This window comes from Siphateles boraxobius, unplaced genomic scaffold (assembly GCF_051911475.1).
Source record: "Siphateles boraxobius isolate OS27281-9 unplaced genomic scaffold, OSU_SipBor_1 21, whole genome shotgun sequence".
NCBI classification, from domain to species: Eukaryota; Metazoa; Chordata; class Actinopteri; order Cypriniformes; family Leuciscidae; genus Siphateles; species Siphateles boraxobius.
Window position 1 is genome coordinate 1,826,279 of NW_027508822.1, and position 21,805 is coordinate 1,848,083.

Here is a 21,805-nt window from a genome sequence, read left to right on the forward strand (position 1 = left end):
CTCCAGTATGAATTCTCTGGTGTAGTTTTAACTTGTTTGCTGTTGTAAAAGTCTTCCCACACTCAAAACACACATACTCTCTTACATCAGTATGACTTTTCTCATGTCTATGTAAAGTTTGCAGCAGTGAAAAACTCTTTCCACACACAATGTTGCTTCTCCTTCGTATGAACTGTCAGGTGTTTCTTCAGGTTTGATGCACAGAGAAATGTTTTGCTGCATTGATCACATGTGAACGGCTTCTCTACAGTGTGGATCCTCTCATGTGTTTTCAGAGATGATAAGTGACTGAATCTCTTGTCACAGTGTGAACACTTGTAAGGTTTTTCTCCAGTGTGAATTCTCTGGTGCGGTTTTAAACTGTCCGCTGAAGTAAAAGTCTTATCACACTCAAAGCACATGTACTCTCTCACACCAGTGTGAGTTTTCTCATGTCTATGTAAAGTTTGCCGCAGTGAAAAACTCTTTCCACACACAGAACATGAATACGGCTTCTCCTTCGTATGAACTATCAGGTGTGTCTTCAGGTCTGATGCACTAAGAAATGTTTTGCCGCATTGATCACATGAGAACAGCTTCTCTCCGGTGTGGATCCTCATGTGAATTTTAAGACTTTGTTTGTTTGAAAATCTCTTTTCACATTGATAACATATGAACGGCTTCTCTCTGGTGTGGATCCTCATGTGAACTTTAAGGTGGTCTGGTTGACTGAAACTCTTCCCACACTGATGGCATACATGCAGCTTGTCTCTGATGTGAATCTCAAGACTACATTTGCTAGTAAAACTCTTCCCACACTGATTGCAGGTGAAAGATTTATTGGCTCTTTTCTTTAAAAAAATATTTTTAGTCTTTGAGAGACTCAAAGGTTTTTCTCCAGGTTGGACATGATGTTCCTCCTTCACTTCACTCAGTTCTTCTCTCTCCTCCTTCACTTCACTCAGTTCTTCTCTCTCCTCCTTCACTTCACTCAGTTCTTCTCTCTCCTCCTTCACTTCACTCAGTTCTTCACTCTCCTCCTCCACTTCACTCAGTTCTTCACTCTCCTTCTTCACTTCACTCAGTTCTTCTCTCTCCTCCTTCACTTCACTCAGTTCTTCACTCTCCTCCTTCACTTCACTCAGTTCTTCTCTCTCCCCTCCTTCACTTCACTCAGTTCTTCTCTCTCCTCCTTCACTTCACTCAGTTCTTCACTCTCCTCCTTCACTTCTCTCAGTTCTTCACTCTCCTCCTTCTCTTCACTCAGTTCTTCTCTCTCCTCCTTCACTTCACTCAGTTCTTCTCTCTCCTCCTTCACTTCACTCAGTTCTTCACTCTCCTCCTTCACTTCACTCAGTTCTTCTCTCTCCTCCTCCACTTCACTCAGTTCTTCTCTCTCCTCCTTCACTTCACTCAGTTCTTCTCTCTCCTCCTCCACTTCACTCAGTTCTTCTCTCTCCTCCTTCACTTCACTCAGTTCTTCTCTCTCCTCCTTCACTTCACTCAGTTCTTCTCTCTCCTCCTTCACTTCACTCAGTTCTTCACTCTCCTCCTTCACTTCACTCAGTTCTTCTCTCTCCTCCTCCACTTCACTCAGTTCTTCTCTCTCCTCCTCCAATTCACTCAGTTCTTCTCTCTCCTCCTTCACTTCACTCAGTTCTTCTCTCTCCTCCTTCACTTCACTCAGTTCTTCTCTCTCCTCCTTCACTTCACTCAGTTCTTCTCTCTCCTCCTCCACTTCACTCAGTTCTTCACTCTCCTCCTTCACTTCACTCAGTTCTTCACTCTCCTCCTCCACTTCACTCAGTTCTTCTCTCTCCTCCTCCACTTCACTCAGTTCTTCTCTCTCCTCCTCCACTTCACTCAGTTCTTCTCTCTCCTCCTTCACTTCACTCAGTTCTTCTCTCTCCTCCTTCACTTCACTCAGTTCTTCACTCTCCTCCTCCACTTCACTCAGTTCTTCTCTCTCCTCCTCCACTTCACTCAGTTCTTCTCTCTCCTCCTCCACTTCACTCAGTTCTTCACTCTCCTCCTCCACTTCACTCAGTTCTTCACTCTCCTCCTTCACTTCACTCAGTTCTTCTCTCTCCTCCTTCACTTCACTCAGTTCTTCACTCTCCTCCTTCACTTCACTCAGTTCTTCTCTCTCCTCCTTCACTTCACTCAGTTCTTCTCTCTCCTCCTTCACTTCACTCAGTTCTTCACTCTCCTCCTCCACTTCACTCAGTTCTTCACTCTCCTCCTCCACTTCACTCAGTTCTTCTCTCTCCTCCTTCACTTCACTCAGTTCTTCACTCTCCTCCTTCACTTCACTCAGTTCTTCTCTCTCCTCCTTCACTTCACTCAGTTCTTCTCTCTCCTTCACTTCACTCAGTTCTTCACTCTCCTCCTTCACTTCACTCAGTTCTTCACTCTCCTCCTTCACTTCACTCAGTTCTTCTCTCTCCTCCTCCACTTCACTCAGTTCTTCTCTCTCCTCCTTCACTTCACTCAGTTCTTCACTCTCCTCACTCTCTTCCATCAGGTCTGACATGAAAGAAAAACATTCAATTTAATTTTCAGTACATCAAAATAATTCAAAGAGATAAATATAAAGGACATGAAAGTGAGCCCTGATGTAATAGTAGAAAGTAGACAACTGTTATAAAATATTTTAATCTGAAGCCTTTTAATTAATTGATTACATGTCCTTGAAACATTCCATGAATGAGGCAAATTTATCTTCCAATTATTTTTAAAACATTATAGACACAAATCCCATGTTTCTTTAGCAAGAAATACTAAATATATATTTATCAATGACACAATTATCTAACATGATATTAACATTAAAATATACAATACTGCCATTTTTGACACCAACTTTGAGATTTATATTTATTTTACTAAAAACATTTTAATTAATGGCCGTTCACACTAGACTTTTCCTTGCACTGACTTCCATTCATACGCATGTGAAAGTGGGACACCAGAATCACAAGCTCAAGTGAATAACGAGAAATAACACAAGCATTTAGCATTCAAGTGGAGTGGATTGTTTATTTTTAATTATTAGTTATATGTTTGTAAAAAGCTGCCGCAGAGTGGGACTACATTTCACGACCGTTGCAGTGTCTGTAGAAATTCCACATGCTCAAAGTGTAGAGTGGCTTTAACTAGTTTTAAATTAACTATTTGTATAAGCTTTAACTGTGTCCTACATGTTTCACTCAACCTTTTTACTTATGACATGATTTTCTTCCTTTTAAAAAGTTTGATGTTTCTGATATGAATGTTCTTCATGAATAAACACCAACCTCTTTGTTCTTCAGGATCTTCAGTGTGTTTCATTCTGCAGGTTCTGGATCACTCGTGTTCTCACTGTCCTCTTTAATAAACTCAGTCTTTGCAGATTTCAGCTCTTCCTGATGCTTTCATGCTCGTCTTCACTTGTAGCTGATGAGAATTTACAGCATTTATTGGAGAATGACTGTGGGAGGAGCTTCACTGATGATGTGATTGCAGTTGGCGGAGCTTCACTGATGATGTGATTACAGCGGGAGGAGCTTCACTGATGATGTAATTGCAGTGGGAGGAGCTTCAAAGATGATGTGACTGCTATGGGAGGAGCTTCATTGATGATGTGATTGCTGTGGGAGGAGCTTCACTGATGATGAATTCCAGCGTGGGAGGTGCGGATCTGCCAAAATCAAAAATTTCAATTACTGATTTTGTTTTTATAATAAATGACACTAAGCATGTATGTCTATCTATTCATCGTACAGAACCTGATGCCATTCAATAATTATTTGTATTACTAATCCTAACATCATTCTGCTTCTTCATTAAAATAGTTATCTAGAAATAAAGAAACGAATATAAATAATTTAAATTCTTCCAAATATAAATAATGGTAAGAAAAAGTTAAAAATCATAAACAGAAATAACCGTACAGAGTAACCAACAATTACCCTCAGTCAGTTGACAACAATGAAATACGTTTTAAAGGGGCATTTGGCAACTCTAGCTATTTCTTCGCTGCTTTTCACTTTTGTTGTTGCATGTTTTGTCAACGAGCTCCCCCTACAGCTGTGAGGCGTATATTTCACAATAATGTCGTAAAAGAAACTCATTTGCGGCCCCTCCTCCCCCTTTCTACTGCTGCTCATGTGCATTTGTTATTATTGGAGCCGGCCAACTTTATCGTGTGGAGCTATGTGTACCGAGGTGGGTAATACATCATACACATTGAGGGAGACGTGTGTGTTTATGTCGAATTGCCGTAAAGCAGTTTGTGTTTCTCGCTCGTTCTCGCTTCTCACGAGACTTCCTATTTCCAACTTACCGGGACGTTAATCCTCATGTTGCAAGGTTGGTTTTCCGCCTGGGAACGTTGGGGGGAGCGGGGAAAGTCACCATTCTCACCAGAACAGGTTATTAAACCATCCAAATGATTTCTAAACGGTTTTATTAAGTTCAAATAGTTGCCGAATGCCCCTTTAAATGTAAATTTAGAGGAGATTTGAAGACATCAGCATAATAAATGATGTGAAAACAGGAACTATTGACATGAAATAAAGAGTGTTTCAGCAGATCTGTTAATATTGATGATCCTCAGACTATCAACACTCATTCAACAAGACATTCAGGATCATCAGAAGATCATCTCACTTTATTCTGAGTGTTTGCTGTTAGAAACACATTATTTGAGTCAGGATATATGATAAAATCCTGTAAAACTGCTCTAGTGAAAGAAAATACTGTTGCATCTCACAACATGACAAGGATAAAACATAAAAAAAGAAACATTAATGGCATTCATCTTAATTAACCACCTCATATATATAAATAACTACAGCAGCATAATGTCAATATCTAAAGTATACATTCATTGCACTAATTTTATTCAAAACTGACCACGATCCTAAAAACTCATTATAAGCTCAATGTGAAGTTTTTAGCCGTATCTGCTCCTGTATATTTTAACAATGTGAAATAAGTAACACATTTGATTTGTAAAGGATAAAATAAAACGGCAGCAGCATCAATTCCCCTCACAGATCTCAAACTTTAACTCTTGACTGCAACATTCAGTAACAGTTCTCACTCCAAACATCGAGACAATCACACAAACGAACACACACTCGCTCAGGTCTGAATGAACTCCACATATTCTCCTCATGCTCGCTGCTGCTGCACTAAATGTTTATTTCAGTAGAAAAGACGCCAGAAAAGACGCACAAGTATCGCTGTGATCGATGAAAACCATACAGAAATGAGTCGCTTAATCAAACTGTATAAAGTGTGTGCGATGGTTGTGTAAATATCAGTGTTGGGGGTAACGAATTACAAAGTAACGGATTACAGTAACGATATTACTTTTTTGGGTAACGAAGTAAAGTAACGCAGTACAGTAAAACTATCGGTAACTACATTACTTTACTATACTATAGGAACGCGCTTTCCTGCGTTACCCAAGCCGTGTTTGCCTATGTGTAAAGTTCTGTCTGTTTAAGTGGCGCGTGCGTGCGTGCTGTGTGTGTGCTTGCCTGCGCACCGTTGCCATAGAGATCGATTTGAGTGACGTAGCTACTGGTGTGAAGGAGAGAGGCAAATGGAGACGGAGACGGAGATAGGGGGTTTCGGCCAGTGGCGATATGCACATTACTTTAAATTTATTGCTCGAAAGGATAAAAATATTCGTGTGAAATGCACTCTATGCCCAGGCGACAAGTGTCTTTCAACTGCAGCCAACTCAATGAGCAACCTGTCGAAGCATTTGTCAGCCCAGCATGGCAATACCAAACTTGTGGCGAAAGATCCTGCTCGCCGGTCATTTGAAGTCACTGATCAGCCGACCCCGCCTAAACAGGCTAAGCTTTTCTCAAGTCTTGGAGCGCAGCAGGTAACCCAGAATGAAATGAACAGGCTTGTTGCAGGGTTTATTGTAGAAGACATGCTTCCCCTGTCGACCATTGAATCGCCCAGGTTTAGAAAAATACTCGATAAAATACCCGCGACTCGCAAGCCAACGTCCGACAGGAAAACATTTTCCCATTACCTGGACAAGTGTTATTCCGACATGGAATCAAAGCTCAAAAGAACTTTCGAGTCCCTGGATCATGTGTCCACCACCGCGGACATTTGGTCAGCCAATAACAAAAGTTACTTAGGGATGACGGTGCATTGGATAAACAGCGTTAGTTTTAAACGCGAGAAGGCTGCTCTTGCCTGCAAGAGGGTGAGAGGAAGACACACTTACAATGTCATAGCTAGCGAAATAGAAAAGGTTCATTCAGCTTTTGGACTTTCACATAAAGTAACTGCATGTGTCACCGATAATGGCAGCAATTTTGTAAAAGCCTTTAGAATGTTTGAATCCCATCCTGATGATGGGTTTGACTCTGACGAGCCATCTGATGAGGAGGAGGAGGAGGTCACTTTTACTGATGTTGCTGAAGCACTCTCCACAGAATCAGATGAGACATTTTCACTGCCACCTCATCTGCGCTGTGCATCACATACACTAAACCTAATCTCAAAAAATGACCTGGAGAAATGGCTGACCAGTAACAATGACTGTAAAGCAGTTTACAGAAGTGCTCTCGCCAAGTGTGCAGCTCTCTGGACAAAAACTAGTCGCTCTACTGTGGCTTCAGACCAGGTTGAGGATGTGCTAAAAAGAAAGCTCATCATACCCACTGCTACACGCTGGAACTCGACTCATGATGCCTTGTCTCTCATCACAGAAATCCCAATCAGAGATTTAAACACCATTTTCTCTAGACTGAGTGTAAAGGGCATCACTGAGCGAGAGTATCAGTTCCTGAAGGAATATTGTGCCGTGTCAAAACCTCTTGCTACCGCATTAGATATACTACAAGGAGAAGATGATTGCTACTACGGCACCCTCCTGCCAACCTTGGAGATTCTCATGTCAAAGTTGCTTGCGTTGAAGGATGGCCTTTCCCAGATGACAGCTGGCATGCCTGGTGCTATTGTACAGGTAAACACATATTGAATATTACAATTAATTGGCCCTACACGGAAAAAAAAAAGTTAAATTTACTTAATTTTTCTTTGGCAAGTTTTTGCACGGATATTTTTAAAGTAAATTTCACATATGGAATTAAGTAAACTCTACTTAACCGTTAAATGAAACTAAAAAAGAAATGAAGAAAATTTAACTTGGCTAGAAAAAGGTTGAAAATCTATTTAGTTGAAGTTTCCTTTTTTAATACATTTAACTCAAACAATATAACATTGAATTAATAATTTACTTAGTTTTTTTATTCTTGCCTGAACTAACTTTTTCATGTAAATTTATTACATGATTTATTTTCTGTAGTATTTACTTCACCACAAAATCATTTTTTTCAGTGCCGCCATAAATAATAGCTTGTAGTGTAGGCTATAGGCCTACAGTTTAATATAGCTGATGTAGCCCAAATTTATGAGGCTGTAAAAGCTGATAATTGAACTGTATATGTTTGTCTAATGTAGCCTACTATTTCATATCACAGGCGATCAAAGACAGATTTGCATCTGTCTTGGACAGCAAGGATGCTCTGATGGCTGCTGCCACAATGCCCAAATTCAAGGTCCGCTGGCTCAAAGATGAGAAGAGAAGAGATGCTGTTAAAACCATGCTAATCTCTGAGTGTCGTGGCCGGATTCCTGAAGAGCCACTGATGAGTCGAGCAGTTGAGAGCCCTGCCACCTCCAGTCACAATGACTTTTTTGAATTTGAAGAGGAGTTTTCCTACACAGCAGAGACTGAAGTCATGGAGTACTTAAAATTGCCTGGATCTGAGTGGGATGTTCTCTCCAAGTTCCCCAGGATTAAGGAAATTGCAAAGCAGTACAACACTCCAATACCGTCAAGTGCACCGGTTGAAAGGCTTTTCAGCCTGGGCAGTATTGTTCTGACCCCAAGGAGGAACAGGCTGTCAGATAAAAGATTCGAAAGACTTTTACTTATGCGATACAATCGTTATTTCGAAGAATAGAGAGAAAAATTTATTGAATAGGATAAAGTTTATGAGATAAACTTTTTGTTGCACTTTCTGTTTTCACTGTTGCACTTTCTGTTTTGTGTATTGAGATAATTGCAACACACAAAAATTAATTAATAGGTTCAAGAGTTTGTGACTTGGTATGTTACCGCCTCTGGAAGCCACATCTCCAGGAGTCAGAGGAGAGAAAAATAATGTTTTGGGATATTTTGTTTATTTAATTTATTGCATTTTCTGTTTCCTTTTTATGGGCTTAAGTGCATTTTAAATTAAGATTTAATTTTATGTGATAAAGTGACCTTTATTTTTATATTTTTCATTGACCACTTTTTTTTGTTTTGTTGCCATGAGTCAAATAAAAAGCTGGTTTTGTTCTCAGGAGAAGAGTTTTATTGTCATGTTTCCCAAAGCCTGTGTTTTAAAACTTGTGTGTTGACCCCATTTTAAAATGACCCCACCATAGCTTCCTTTATCCTGTTGTTTGTGGATTTTACAGTGAGGCATATTTCTTTGTGCAGACAGGTATATTGTTCTTTCATATGGTTGTGCATGCCATTTTGTATACATTTATACAATAAACACTATGCAGACAGGCTAAGTGATGATAGGGGTATGATATTTGTCCATGTATCTACACGGTAAATTAAGAAACAGGAAAGTAAAGTAATAAGTAGTGAAGTTACTTTTCAAACGCAGTAACTAGTAAAGTAATCTTATTACAATTTACAGAAGTAACTAGTAACAAGTAACTAATTACTTTTTTTGAGTAACTACCCCAACACTGGCTGAGGGCAAAGTGAAGTTTCATAACTTTATATATTTAGGCTATTTAACTTTAACTTTGTAGCCTATTAGAGAGCTGACTTATGTTTGACTGAATTGTTTGATTTATTTCTCATTGTATAGCTTCTTATAGCCTACCTATTAGGCTACTTATACTTTTATACTGGATATTATTGATCATTAAAACTGACATTTAACAAAAAGAATGTCTCTTATTGTTAAATGTCAGTTTTAATAATCAATAATATCCAGTATAAAAGTATAAGTAGCCGGCACACGACCGACCTTCAACGTTGAATATGGTTTAAATAATTACAGTGGTTGTTTCAATGTTGAAACTACGTTGAAATAATATTTAATGCTAAATGGTTGAAAAAGGGTAAAAAAAAAACAGTTATAAATCAACTTTTTTTGATTTATCAATTTTTTTTTTACGAAATCTATATGTTGAATCAATTAATGTATGTACAGAATAAATAATTTCTGCCTTTTAAATTATTATTAAGATCATTATTATTATTTTATTATCTTATTACATTTTTATCATGAACCTTCTGATATAAATATTATAAAACATTGCGCTGCTTTACCACACTGAAACAATTCCTATTGGTTATTTAACCTTATTTGCTTTGATCATGATTGGTTAATCTTTCTGTCATTCATGAAACTGGCCAATGAAACTGTGCGTGCCATTTTAAGTTTGAAAATATGACCGTTATCCTGACCGTCTTTCAGATCGCGAGACTGGAAGAGCACGAAAGAAAGTGGTCTGCGAGGACGCGGGATCAAAAAGGTAAGTCTGATTTCACAAATATACGCAAGGTCATGAGTTAAACGCATTATGTCAGTGCTTGGAGAATTGTAAATGCACAGTTTGTCGAATGAATTTACTAACTCGATATTCAGGGAATGCTTTTCCACATTTGTGTCGCGGAGGCCTACTTTTACAGATGTCGATTGAGGCCTAACGTTACTTGTGCCACTTCAGTGTCGTTTTGTGCTTTTGCGGTTGCTACGTCGATTTTCAGGGAGAAGACATTATACACGTGTGGACACAGATACAAAATTTCAGGAAACAAAAGTGTAACGTTCGATAAGCTAATTTTTTTCCGTTTAACAGTCGTCGTCATTACTGTCCATTCACGGTAATATCGCGAGATTCGAAGCGAGACTGGCCAAGGGAAAGAGCATGAAAGAGATGGGCGATATAGAGGGGTTTCGCGACCCGTCATCAATCCGGAAGTCGGCCATTTTGGAGGTACTGAACGTAAACAATGCCACTGAACTGAACGGACTCGCCAAATTGGCTGATTATTGCTGAAAAATGGTAGAGTTTTGTTCTGTACTAATCGGTCGCACCAGGGAAAAACATTTTGAGTTCTATAGACTGCCAAAAGTTAAAGAAAAGAGAGCAAAAAACTGATGAAAGAAGGCGTTTTTGGTTGAGAGAGGTACAGCATCAGCCATGTGTAACTTAAATGAAGCGTTGACTATGGGTAAAATGTTGACGTAGTTAATATGGCTACATTCACACCGATTATCTTTGTATCCGATTTGAATCTGATCTAAAATGATGTCCACACTGTCTATCGCAACTGTTCAGATCTGATTTGTGTGATCATGCAGCCCTTTGCCAATATGGCAATGACGTTACGTTGATGGAGAGGTTTGCATTTGCAATAAAGATGCTGTCTTATTTAATTTTACAACATTGAAATGTGTAGCCGCCGCGCCGGACTCCTGCGTCTCGAGCTGATGCAGAACTGTAACGTTAGGAGGCTGTTACTGTATGTACAGCTTTTTTTCCGCGCTCTTGTCTGCGCCGGTTACAAAAATAATGATTTTCTGCTCGTCCGGCACTTTGCAACAACACAGCCTTGTTTCGGCAGCGACTTTCAGCATGTTCTCTATAACAATGTCTGACGCTTACATTTTACGTGGCCTGAGAAAGTCACATAGGCTAACTTACCACGCGAAATCCGATCAGAGCGTTCAGACATAAGCTGATGTGCTGATATGTGATTTGAATAGGATTTCAAACCACATGTGGATGTAGCTTGAAACGGATTTCATGTGCTTTTTTTGGATTGACAATCTGAACGTATCCTAAGAAATAGAAGGAAGAATTGCAGTAACTGCTAGAGAAGCTAGCTCGTTCGGATACCACATTTTAACTTTCCTGCTTACTAAGTCATTCTCTATATGATTTCACAGCTTCCACGTGTTTTCCATGGTTTATTAGTGTAACAATGTGTTCAGTAGTACATACACAGTGCAATCCATGCTGTTGTTTATATCCGACTCCCTCCATAATGGCCGCGCATCCGGGTTACCGCCCAGAATGTGACGTCGGTGAAACCCCTCTATGGAAAACAATATCCAATCGAGTTTATTTTATTTTTTAAATATGATTCACAATATTATCACGATTCTTTTTTCATGTTAGTTTTACTGTTTTGCAAGTTGTCTGAGCAAATAATAGTTTAATTAGACTAATGTTGGGCGATATGCTTTCATAACATCCTATCGTCAGAATTATATCATCTTTAACAATTATAGAGACATCAGAGGCAGTGGTAAATTCCAGAAAATTACCTATTCGTTGCTATTTAAAAGTGAAATAACTGAACCTACACTGATAAAAATACAAATTTTACAAGAAAATTACAATTGGCATTTAGAGGCATTTAGAATTAAAAAATAAGGTTTGTTAATGGGGTCCAGAATTATTTTTCACTGGCCATGCACATCTATTTTGCATAATTTTCTTAAAAAGACAATGAAAATTGCATTATTTATCTGTTTTAACTGTTACTGCAAACAGTGGAGCTCATGCGGTCACTCAAAGCATCATATTTTCCATATTTCTGTTTTAGTGGAATCAAAAGGCAGGGATATGTCTGAATCTGGCTTTCTGGCTTTCTAACTAAACTTTTAATGATTTTTGATCCCCTGCCCAATAAATCCTGCTCATAAAAAATGGTGAAAAACTGTTTAACAGTATAACTCCACCATCAAGTATTATGTAGTTTGCAGTCTTTGTAACATGTTTCAACAATGCATTTCTAACATTTATGCGTTTACAATTCACAAATTCTCAAAATTTACTTTACACAGGCTTTAACAAAACTAGAAGTAATTAAATTTTAATCGACCGGTTTTTACAATCCCATTCCTACTGTGGGAAAGATTAATCAGCCCAAAATATTATATATATTTTTAGACAATTTTCGAAATAGTTTTATCAGTGTCCTGTACTTTCTAGTTATGACATTTGAAATTCATACTTTTTTTTAATTTTTTTAGATGGCGTACCATAAAAAATGGAGACGGCAAAATGCTGAATTGCTTGCAATGGCGCTTTCTAGTAGTGACTCGGAGGATCAGTCTTTTGTGAAAGTGATGACACTGAAACAGGCTCCTCTTCAGATGAAATCAGTGACTTAAGGAGTGATTTGGCGAAATGGGCGGTTCGGAACAAAACAACACGGACATCTGTAGATGAGCTCCTTTCTGTGTTGAGAAAACACGGACATCGGCTGCCTAAGGATGCCAGAACACTTTTGGGGACGCCTCGCCATGTAGATGCACAGAATTTGTGTGGTGGTCAATATATGTATTTCGGTCTTGAGTCTGGGCTTCTGAAAATATGTTCACAGTACCCAGAGAAAATCATGTCGAGAGAAAATCATGTCCTTCTCAATTTTAACATTGATGGGTTGCCATTGTTCAAATCATCTAATGTCCAGATTTGGCCAATTATGTGTAGTGTGAAGAGGTTTCAGCCATTTGTCGTTGCCGTGTTTTGTGGAAATGGAAAACCAAATTCAGTGAGGGATTTCATGTCGGAATTTCTTGAAGAGCTCACTAGGCTTCAGCATGATGGAATTTCATTCAAAGGTGAAACCTTAAATGTCAAGGTCAATGCTTTCATCTGTGATGCTCCAGCGAGAGCTTTTTTAAAGTGCATAAAGGGGCACAATGCGTACAATAGTTGCGAGCGATGCACTATTGAAGGAAATTACGTGAGCCACAGGTTGGTCTACAATTACCAACCACAAGAGAAGATTTTGTCGAGAACAGAAGAGCAATTCAGTAGTTTGTCCTACCCTTTCCACCAAAATGGACTCTCACCCCTTGTAGATGCAGGCTTGTCATGCATACAGTCTTTTGCCTTGGATTACATGCATCTGGTCTGTCTAGGGGTGGTAAGACGCTTACTCGTCTTCTTGAAACAGGGTCCCAGAGAGTGCAAAATTTCGCAGAGGCAAATTTGAGAGATTTCAATCAAGCTCTAGTCTCTCAACGGAAAACTCCCAAGGGAATTTGCCAGAAAGCCATGTTCTCTTGCTTCTCTTGAAAGATGGAAAGCAACTGAATTCCAGCAATTCTTACTCTACACTGGACCTGTTGTTCTTCGTGATGTGTTGCCTGACAGCTTCTACCACCACTTTCTAACACTGACCGTTGCCATGTCCATACTGTTGGACGCTGATGATGACACGAGGAAGGCATATACATCCTATGCAAAAGAGCTGCTGATGCACTTTTATAAAACATCTACTAAACTCTACAGCCCTGTCTTTCCGTCGTTATTTTTCCTCCATTATTAATAAGTTTTAACAATGTCTGTTCTTGCAATAAAAAAATCATCTTTTGGAAATTGATCTTAATGCCTTAATTAGAAAAATTAGGAAAAATCCAACCTTTAAGGACACCAATTTTCTTTGTGAATGAATAATGTATCATCAAAAAATAAATGTTCTTCCTTAAAATACAGGGTGCATAAGCCAGGACACCCCTATGTTAAATTCCCATAGAGGCAGGCATATTTTTATTTTTAAAGGCCAGTTATTTCATGGATCCAGGATAATATGCATCCTGATAAAGTTCCCTTGGCCTTTAGAATTAAAATAACCCACATCTTCACACACCCTTTGCCATACCTAGAGATTGGCATGGGGTACTTTCCATAAGATCATCGCTCAATGCAAATCAAACCAGCTATTAGGCTAACTGAAATAACACCATGCCAATCTCTATGTATGGTGTAAGGGAATGTGATGATGTGGGATATTTTAGTTCCAAAGGCCAAGGGAACTTTATCAGGATGCATATTATCCTGGATCCATGAAATAACTGGCCTTTAAAAATAAAAATATGCCTGCCTCTATGGGAATTTAGCATAGGGGTGTCCTGACTTATGCACCCTGTATTTTAAGGAAGAACATTTATTTTTTTATGATACATTATTCATTCACAAAGTAAATTGGTGTCCTTAAAGGTTGGATTTTTCCTCATTTTTCTAATTAAGGCATTAAGATCAATTTCCAAAAGATGATATTTTTTATTCCTCTTTTTAGGCAACTTTAGCATGGGTCTCCTAACTTATTCACATCACTGTATCATTGATATAGAGATGCATTTAGATGCACTGGATGTCTTTAGTCATGTCCTTCATTGATTCAGTTAATTTTTTTAAAGTGTATTTATTTGCACTTTATTAAAAATATATTTTAACTGTGTGCTGGAAATGATCATGGTAACAATGCATTGAAAGTATACTTTAAAAATACATTATAGTATACAATAGCATTTTGTACAAATTATAGCTAAGTATTATTTGTCTATTAATGTGCATTTAGCCCCGATAGCCTCTTGGACAAGTGCAAGTACATGTAGCGCTGTTGTGCTTAGGGAGACCTGAGTTTGAGTCCTGTCCTAATAAAAGGCAAAACACCAGAAAAAAAAATGTATAATACCATGAGTGTATTTATATATATATATATATATATATATATACAGTTTTAAAATATAACTAACTATATATATATATATATACACTCATGGTATTAAAATAAGTTTTGTGTGTGCTCTTTAACTGTCACATGATGGTCACTCACATCTTAAAGATACAATTTCTTCCACAAAAGCAATGCATCAGATTGTGTATGATATTGAGTTTTTTGATGGTGTTCATTGTAGAATCTGAAGTTCAGCTGGATTCAGTCAAACTGGAGGTAGAATAGCAGAAGAGACGAGAGCAGTTTCCTTATACACTCCATCTAAACAAGACAGTGAGGAAATTAGCATTAATTAATACTACTATTACTAAAAAAATGCATGTTCATTGTGGATCACTTTTATCCCACATTTTTAAAAACAACAAAAACTCTCTGAAAGTGTCACTCACAATCTAAAAAGAAATGTGTTAAAAATGACGTGTTAGTTTTAACACATTTAGTGAGTGTGCTCAGGGACAACACATGTTGTGTCAAATTTAACAATAAATGTGTAAGTCATTTTAAAACACAAATTATGTCAGGTAATTACATACTCAAATGTAATTTTAAAATAAAGCAAAACGGGCAGATGTAAAAATATTAACCATTTAATTAATAGTCGAGTACAGAATGCATGTGCACACAAAGTACAAGACAACGTTTCAAGCTCAATGACTGGACAGACTCACTGTACTAGACATTATTCAATTATTTACACTTCAACCTCTAATTAATAATGCTGCTTTTGAGAAAAGTTCATGAAGAGATAACAGTTAACCGAGTTTGCACTTTGAATTAAATTAAAATGTGGCAACTGACAAAATATTGCATATAAATAACTTATTTTTCTCAGGCCTGTTTGTTTGAGAACATTAACACGATGCACATTGATGGCAAGTTTCTACATAAAATCCATTTTCACAGTTAATTAGGGATGTTTTAAAGGAATAACCACATCTACTTTTAAATCCAATCTGGGTTTATATTTTAGTAAAAAAAAATGTCTAATGTCTGAATTGCACAGACTGATCTCATGAAATGGCGTATGTATGACACGCCAATTCGTATTTCCATTTTTGGCGTGCTATCAACACGCATAATCGCTTTTCAGCGTGTTTATCAACGCCTTTGACTTAACGTTATATTACTGTATTATGTATATATAGATATATGACCTACCCCAACCCCGTCCCTAAACCTACCAGTCACTGGGGTTAATACCATTTATGAGTGTTCTCCTACCATCTTAGGAAAAAAAGATCGCTCCACAGATGTAGATATAGATTTTGCTTCGTTTTGCCTGGACATTTAATGTCGTACACATACACGCGGTATCACTCGGACATTTAATGGCGTAGACATACGCAAAAGATTTCGGCGTGGACATACACGCGGATAGCTCAAAATGCGTATAGATAACACGCCACGTGACTTGAAAGTGGCGTGTATGTTTACGCAAAGTCATGATGTCATGTTGGAATTGCAAGGTGTCAGGTCTGATGATAAAAAGCAACGCATGGGCGAATGGAAATGTTATGGAAATGTCAGATGAGGGATGATATTAGGGGTGTGAACCTACACTGGTTTAACGATTCGGTTCAATTATGATTATGTCATCGATTCAGTTCATTTCAATATCACGATGCATCACGACGATTACTTCAAAAGTGATGTGTGTGTATGTGTGTCCGTCGCCAAGTCCGCCGTTGAAGGAGACGATCATCCATTTAAAATCACGTGTAACAACACAGAATAATTGTAATTTGACCATCGGGTGCGAATACTTAAATCAGAGAACATTATTGGGGCGGGTGGATGATTTGTTTTTGTCTGCGGATTCTTACTCTAAAGCAGTCAGTCTCTGCCAGGTGTTCACCGTTAACAGCTTGCGGTGAAAACGGCTAACGTGGTTTATCAAGTTAGTGGTATTACCTCCTGCATATTCTATTTGTCCATACTCTAGGAATCTACAACCCGGAACTGATCATATAAGCTTCTTTAATTTTATTGTCATTTCATTACTTTTTGTTTAAAGATTTACTTTGCAGATTTGCTATATTACGTTGACTTACTGTACTGGATTATTTCAATTTATTTTCATTTTCATGTTCATGCTTTGTTCCGTTTATGATTTCTGATCTACCGAAAACAAACAATTCATATAAAAATATAAAGATTTCATTCTGGTCTTTATTATACAATACTTTATACTGGGCCTCGAGTGAGTTCACTAGTGATATAGCGTACACTTCTGTTGTTGTACGTACCACACATCACACACATGACCAGCGTCGGCCAATAGCGAGCCTACGTGTGACGTAGCTCTACGCTATTACACTAAGTTAACTGACTCCAGGCCCACAGAGAAGGAAATGAATAGTTGAAATAAAGTCGTTATTTTTGTTTGTTTTTGCGCACAAAAAGTATTCTCGTCGCTTGATAAACTTAAGATTGAGCCACTGTAGACACTTGGACTATTTTAACGATGTCTTTAATAACTTTTCGAGGCCAGCAAGTTCAATCCCTGAAGAAGCCTATGGACTAGAATGGAGGAGTGATCCAGCTCTCAGATTTCATCAAAAATATCTTAATTTGTGTTCCGAAGATGAACAAAGGTCTTACGGGGTTGGAACAACATGAGGGTGAGTAAATACTAGAGATCGACCGATTCATCGGTTTTGCCGATTAATCGGCACCGATAGTTGATTGGTGTAACTATCGTTATCGGTAAAAATCCACACCGATATTTTTTAGAGGACAAATGACAAACTATCACTAGCTGAGTTGTTTACGTTGGCACGTGAGGCTGCGTGCAGCAAGGAGAGAACACGCAGCACAGAGGGCGCTGACACTTCAGACGCGCATTTAAAACCCCGACAGCGAAACGGTATGAATACATAACACTAAAGTATATTGCCATATCATTATAAAGTAATTAATTTGTTGACTGGATGCTGCATCAGCAGAGAAAGAACAGAAGTATGTTTGGCGTCGAGGCTGAGAGGACTCGAACATTAGTACCTCAGTCAAGTGGTTCAAACAATGTGACAAAAACACACGCAGACCTGACCCAAATGTTTTATGTTGCAATTGTTACCATCTATTTGGATTATTTTATATCCAGCTGGTCACTTTTATGCATTCATTAGCCGACGAAGTTGCATATTTAAAACTAGTGACGTGCTTTCTCAACATTGATATGTTCATGTAAGTTAGCCGACAGAAACATAAACAAATCAGAAATGCGTTCGATTTAAGTTCTTTTTTTTATCACTACAATACATCTTGTTATTTTGATTAGATAATCATCGAGTGTTCTAAAATAGAAGTGAGAGACTATACATAGGCTATATTACGTATACGTAATATAGGTCTTTATCAAATTTTAATGGCCATCTTTAAGAATGACTCTTTTGAATTATATGAAATGATAACACTTTACAATAAGATTCCATTTTTAGCATTAACTAAGGTTAATAAAAGTTGTATTGTTAGTTTGTTAATTTCAACATTTACTAATGCATTTGAAATGGAGTTTTAATTCTTATTTTATCTGTTATTCCCTTAGTTAATGTACTATGAACTAGCATGAATGATAAAGGTTCAATTGTATTGCTCATATTAACACATGCAGTCAAAACGTATATTGCATAATGCATATAGTTCATGAAAGCTAGCTAATACATCCTTGTTAAGAAATGCGACTTGCAAAGTGTTACCTTTACGTATGTTTCTAGGTTATAGCTAACGAAACTTGTAATATTTTAATGTTTAAATTATTTTCTGTACAGAGTTCTTTCTGTAGAACTTCTTATTATAATATATTCATATTTATATATTTATTTAATTTAGCACATTTCAGTTTAGCACTGTTTTACTTGTGAGTGTTATGTTTGTTTTTAATCCAGTATCCATTTTAAAAAATATCGGTTGAATTATCGGTTATCGGCATTTACAGTCAAACCTAAATATTGGTATCTGTAAAATCCACTATCGGTCGACCTGTAGTAAATACTGACAGAATTTTCATTTTTGGGTGAACTATCCCTTTAATCCTGCATTTCTATGATTCTGCCAATGATATTAAACGAGATAACGCGCTAGGGGTGGAACGGATCACACTAGATTCTGTTCTGCGGCTAGACACGCATGTGATTCTTGGGTTAACTTCTAAATATAACCATCATAGAATGAAGGTTTATCATTTGGACATTTATTGTCTTGCCAATTTACACATTCAAACAATTTTAAATCGCAGAAGAGACGAAAACCGGGACGTTATCTGTGCGCGTTATCTGTGCGAACACCCCCCAGCCACACACACTCGAAACGTACAGAGAGAGAGACGCATGTCAGACAGCGCTCGAATACATTATTGATTCCTCTTTCGCGTTTCCTTGCCCTCGAACGGACACATTAACAGAAAATTGTCAAAATACCTGTCTAAATGGCCGTCTCAACAAGTATTCTCTCGTTTATGTCATAAATGAACAGATGAGAAAGAATTAGATGTTTGTCAAAAAAAATCCGGTCAGTGCAGTCGGTCTTAAACTTGCTTTGCCTAAAGTGACAGCACACAATTAATATGTAATATATATATATATATATATATATATATATATATATATATATATATATACACTCACCTAAAGGATTATTAGGAACACCATATTGATACTGTGTTTGACCCCCTTTCGCCTTCAGAACTACCTTAATTCTACATGGTATTGATTCAAAAAGGTGCTGAAAGCATTCTTTAGAAATGTTGGCCCATATTGATTGGATAGCATCTTGCAGTTGATGGAGATTTGTGGGATGCACATCCAGGGCACGAAGCTCCTGTTCTATCCCATTCCAAAGATGCTCTATTGGGTTGAGATCTGGTGACTGTGGGGGCCATTTTAGGACAGTGAACTCATTGTCATGTTCAAGAAACCAATTTGAAATGATTCGAGCTTTGTGACATGGTGCATTATCCTGCTGGAAGTAGCCAACAGAGGATGGGTACATGGTGGCCATAAAGGGATGGACATGGTCAGAAACAATGCCCAATTGGCACTAAGGGGCCTAAAGTGTGACAAGAAAACATCCCCCACACCATTACACCATCACCACCAGCCTGCACAGTGATAACAAGGCATGATGGATCCATGTTCTCATTCTGTTTACGCCAAATTCTGACTCTACCATCTGAATGTCTCAACAGAAATCGAGATTTTTCCAGTCTTCAACTGTCCAATTTTGGTGAGCTCTTGCCAATTGTAGCCTCTTTTTCCTATTTGTAGTGGAGATGAGTGGTACCCGGTGGGGTCTTCTGCTGTTGTAGCCCATCCGCCTCAAGGTTGTCCGTGTTGTGGCTTCACAAATGCTTTGCTGCATACCTCGGTTGTAACGAGTGGTTATTTCAGTCAAAGTTGCTCTTCTATCAGCTTGAATCAGTCGGCCCATTCTCCTCTGACCTCTAGCATCAACAAGGCATTTTCGCCCACAGGACTGCCGCATACTGGATGTTTTTCCCTTTTCACACCATTCTTTTTAAACCCTAGAAATGATTGTGCATGAAAATCCCAGTAACTGAGCAGATTGTGAAATACTCAGACCGGCCCGTCTGGCACCAACAACCATGCCACGCTCAAAATTGCTTAAATCACCTTTCTTTCCCATTCTGACATTCAGTTTGGAGTTCAGGAGATTGTCTTGACCAGGACCACACCCCTAAATGCATTGAAGCAACTGCCATGTGATTAGTTGATTAGATAATTGCATTAATGAGAAATTTAACAGGTGTTCCTAATAATCCTTTAGGTGAGTGCATATATATATATATATATATATATATATATATATATATATATACACACAGTTTTCCGTGATGAAAGTATATGAGATGAAACTATATTTCATTGATACAGTGAACAAATAGTGTTATTTTACATTTAGGCTTAATTATTAATTTCTGTACCTGAATACTACTGTTAGACTTAGTAAACTTTGTTTTTTAGTATTCATCTCTGCTTGTAATTTGTGTATTTGTTCTTATTTTATTAATGACTTTTCACTTGTTTTAAATAATGTTTGAACTTTATCAGTTCGGCTATTTAATGTAGCTATCGAAAAACTTCAAGTGAGCTTTAAGATATAAATGAAGAGCAAAGTTATTATAAAACTTCTCAATTAAAAACTTATCTTAACCTACAGTATGAGATGGTTAAAAACAAAACTGCTAAATCCCAAAGTATCGCCGGCTAGACAAAACAAACGTCTATAAAAGCAATTAAAAAACTATTCAACGCAACATCATACCCAAAAATGTTGATAGGCTAGTGTTTCTTGCTAAGAATCTTTAATAGGTCTAGCCTGGCATAATACCTTTGAATGTTGTCAACGCTTAATTGTCATTTTTATTTATTTAAATACTACATTATTTTTGTTCACTGCATTTGTTTAAATTTGACTGAAGCAGAGTATTATGTATTATTTTTTTCTATCTTGTTTGGTAACCTAATGTTCAGGGTTTGTAGGTCTTTAAAATAATAAAGCTTTTCAGAATCGTGAGAGAATCTTTATTCCAAGCAAAAAAAATGTGTTTCTCATTTTAGCCAGAATTGTGCAGCTCTACTCAGCACATGAAAATAAACTACTTACCATGATCTCAGACTTTGTTTAAGTGTTTCTCCATTGTGTGGATCTTCATGTGTCGCTTCAGTTGAGTTTTAATAAAGAAACACTCTCCGCACTGATCACACGTGTGCGGCTTCTCTCTGCTGTGGATCCTCTCGTGTTTTTTCAGATCTGTCGACTGACTGAATCTCTTGTCACAGTGTGAACACTTGTACGGTTTTTCTCCAGTATGAATTCTCTGGTGTAGTTTTAACTTGTTTGCCTTATGTAAAAGTCTTCCCACACTCAAAACACACATACTCTCTTACAGCGCCGCCGCTCCCACCACGCGCATCACGCGCTGTGCGTAGGGCACCAAGTGCTGAGGGGGGCACCAAAAATAGCCTAATGAAAAATCAATCATCATATCATAGTCATAATAATTATAGTGCCGATATTATTTCATTATAGAAATATTATTAGGCACTTTTTAGGGATGTATATAACAAGACAGGCGGAACAAGAGTATTTAATTGCTCTGGAAAGTAACGATGGTGCCGCCGCCGCCTCAGTGTTCCGTTGGATTGCGCGTTAAAAAGTTAAAGTTAAACCGGCAAAAATAAACGTTTTTTTTTTTTCCCGGGGGCGGGGGGCACCATAAAG

The 21,805-nt window shown here is 37.8% G+C and overlaps 1 protein-coding gene and 1 pseudogene across 2 annotated transcripts; both read right to left on the reverse strand.

Moving 5' to 3' along the window:
* LOC143746057 (uncharacterized) overlaps positions 1 to 21,805 on the reverse strand; it is a 25,804-nt pseudogene continuing 3,999 nt past the window's right edge.
* Positions 994 to 3,677, reverse strand: LOC143746089 (uncharacterized). 2 transcript variants are annotated; one of them, XM_077237820.1, is made up of 2 exons: positions 3,276 to 3,677; positions 994 to 2,385 (listed from the first exon to the last, which is right to left on the reverse strand). In XM_077237820.1, exons 1-2 carry the CDS (start codon positions 3,307 to 3,309, stop codon positions 1,121 to 1,123), a joined length of 1,299 nt encoding a protein of 432 aa, XP_077093935.1. In that variant the 5' UTR covers positions 3,310 to 3,677; the 3' UTR covers positions 994 to 1,120. The 2 variants fall into 2 exon arrangements, with proteins under 2 accessions (XP_077093935.1, XP_077093934.1); XM_077237819.1 differs by having other exon boundaries at positions 994 to 2,505.

Bases quoted from the DNA above. Each gene is read 5' to 3' on its own strand.
- LOC143746089 (XM_077237819.1), bottom strand. From the start codon at position 3,309: ATGAAACACACTGAAGATCCTGAAGAACAAAGAG. The intron at 2,506-3,275 runs GTTGGTGTTTAT...CTTTCATGTCAG, and splicing joins AGATCCTGAAGAACAAAGAG to ACCTGATGGAAGAGAGTGAG.